The 2,333-nt window shown below is 38.7% G+C and overlaps 1 protein-coding gene across 1 annotated transcript in view; it reads right to left on the reverse strand.

The window, feature by feature from the left end:
- Positions 1-2,333, reverse strand: part of myo1d (myosin 1D) — a gene marked incomplete in the record, with an annotated part of 90,283 nt that overhangs the window by 30,012 nt on the left and 57,938 nt on the right. The window contains 2 exon segments of the mRNA XM_014014732.1: positions 901-1,014; positions 1,174-1,278. Of these exon segments, the coding sequence (XP_013870186.1) occupies positions 901-1,014; positions 1,174-1,278 (219 nt within the window).

A 2,333-nucleotide genomic window follows, 5' to 3' on the forward strand; every position in this document is an offset into this window, starting at 1 on the left:
TTTTTGGGGAGCTCACCTCCTAATAAATGTCATTACAGAAAATCTAACTGCTCATTTTAAATCAATACTTTCAATATTTAAATACAAAAAATAACAGATACTTTTAAGATTTTTTCTCAAGTAATATTCCTAAAGGAGACTTTAACTTTCACCAAAGTAATTTTTTGGTAAGAGACTTGTACTTTTACTCAAGTATCACTTTGTGGTACTTTATACAACACTGCCTGTCAGAGATGTGAATGAAACCAAACAAAGGAACTCTTCACTTGTCTGAATTAAAGTGATGGTAAAGAAATAAAAACATCAGKTGCAGTTTTTCAGAGGGAACAACATCACTGCAGAATTGAAAAAAAAAGGAAAAAACAAAACGAGTGACAACAAATGTCCTGGATTGTGACTGCTGTAAGTAAACCATAAATGAACAAATAAACAAATAAAACATAAAAAACAAGCAGCCTGAAGCCAACCAGCCAGATTTGCCATGGAAACAGCCTCCTGTGCTGTGTGCATGTAGCAGCATTACCAGGCCTATCACAGCGTGGACGGGAATTAAAACCAACCAACCGCAGAGCTGAGTGACATTTGGTGCCACTTAGTAAAAAAAAAAAAATAATAAAAAATAAGGGTTGCTGGGAGATCAAAGACACCAGTGGCACCTCAGCCATAACTCTCCTGCAGGACAAACTGAGGGAGGCTAAAATCAACTAGCTACTTTTTAGGTTTTAGCTACTAATTTTCTGATTTTAGCTTCAGATTTTCATCTAGAAGATCTTCACGAGTTAAACAAGCTCCCAGTTTGAAACCTTTGCTCTATAACACTCTTAACGCTGCGCTTAATGAGGGTTTTGTTAACGATGCTTGGTTTAAGAGAGGCAGTAAAAAGAGGCGGGGGTGTCCTACGTTGTAGAGGGGGGTGCTCTTCATGGCTTTGAACTGCTTCAGGGGGTCCATCTTATACAGGTGGCGGTCGGTGATGAGCACGGCTCGGTTCTCTGCCTTGTGGAAACGGTTGATCTGGGAAACACAAAGCTCCTCGTTAGTCATCCCAGGAGGCAGCAGGAGAGAGCGCACACACCCTGCAGGGAGGCGGGGCTGTCTAGCAGCCCTGTCTTTATTTCCCCACACCTGCTGCAGGTTAATGTAGGCAGAAGAGAAAGGTTTTCTTTTCATTACCTTTCGCACGTTGCAGGAGAACAAAACTCTCATGAATTTGTCTTTGCGCTGCAGCTCGCTGGAAACGAGCGTGAACGACGAGGCCGTGTCGGGACTGTCGCGTTTCTGTCGAGCAGGAAAACAACAAAAACACTCCAGATTAGTCTGAAGAGAATCAGAAGATACGTTAATACGTCAGTCGTAAATGTACAATTTATTAAAGGACTTCAGAAAACGAAATGATGAATCATTTAATTCAAATATTCAGTCCAAACAACCAAGTCTGCAATAAAGTTGATGAAAGCAGCAGTTTATAACGATCAGTTAAATACTTATTATTAGAAATAGTCTGTGTATTTTAGCAAAATATCTCATTTCCTATGATGAAACTCTCAGAAAGTAATCACTAAATGTATAACTAGCTGTAGAAGTCAACCTCATTAAAAATGGCCGCCACAGCTTTTAAATCTTAGCTAACACAAAAATATCTAAAACAACTAGTTGTATAGATACTGAGCTGAAATTTGGTGTGTTAGCAGAGGGAGTCATCCGGTCTTAGGGGGTCCTAAATTCCTCAGGTGAGCTGCAGAGACAGTCTTGTCACTTGGATGTTGTATGTTCAAAATAAATAAAGTGCAACAAACACCGTGAAGATGCTACAGCATCAACATTAAGTTTGTTGACAGGCTGATCCTCCTTTCACTCAAACAAAAGCATGAAGTCACTGATTCTGTTGGCTCTGAGGAGGGGTTTTAAATACCCGTTAGCTGGAGATTTCTCCAGTCAGTCAAATATGACAAATATTTTAAAAAAGGGTCTGTAATTTATCAAAACTCTAGTTTTACTTGGTCAATCCACACAATTTAAAAGTTGACGTATAGCCTGAAGTCTGTACTTTTGACACAATTTGGAACAGATTTTTACGGAGAGCAAATCTCTCCCACTAGACTGATTTAAATGGATCCCTGATTAGTTGTAACATTAGACTTTATTTGATAAACATATTTTAACTGTAAATTAAAAACTGTAAAAATACTGTAGGCTGTTTAGTTTTGTAAATTTTTAAAAATCTATTTTAACACGGATGGAGCCATTTTATTTACACACAAAGCATTCTGGGTAAATGATGACATGTGTAGGGGTCACCTCGAGTGAAGAAACAAGATTTACTGCCTCGAAGC

The sequence above is a fragment of the Austrofundulus limnaeus genome, unplaced genomic scaffold (assembly GCF_001266775.1).
Source record: "Austrofundulus limnaeus strain Quisiro unplaced genomic scaffold, Austrofundulus_limnaeus-1.0 Scaffold119, whole genome shotgun sequence".
Lineage (NCBI taxonomy): Eukaryota > Metazoa > Chordata > Actinopteri > Cyprinodontiformes > Rivulidae > Austrofundulus > Austrofundulus limnaeus.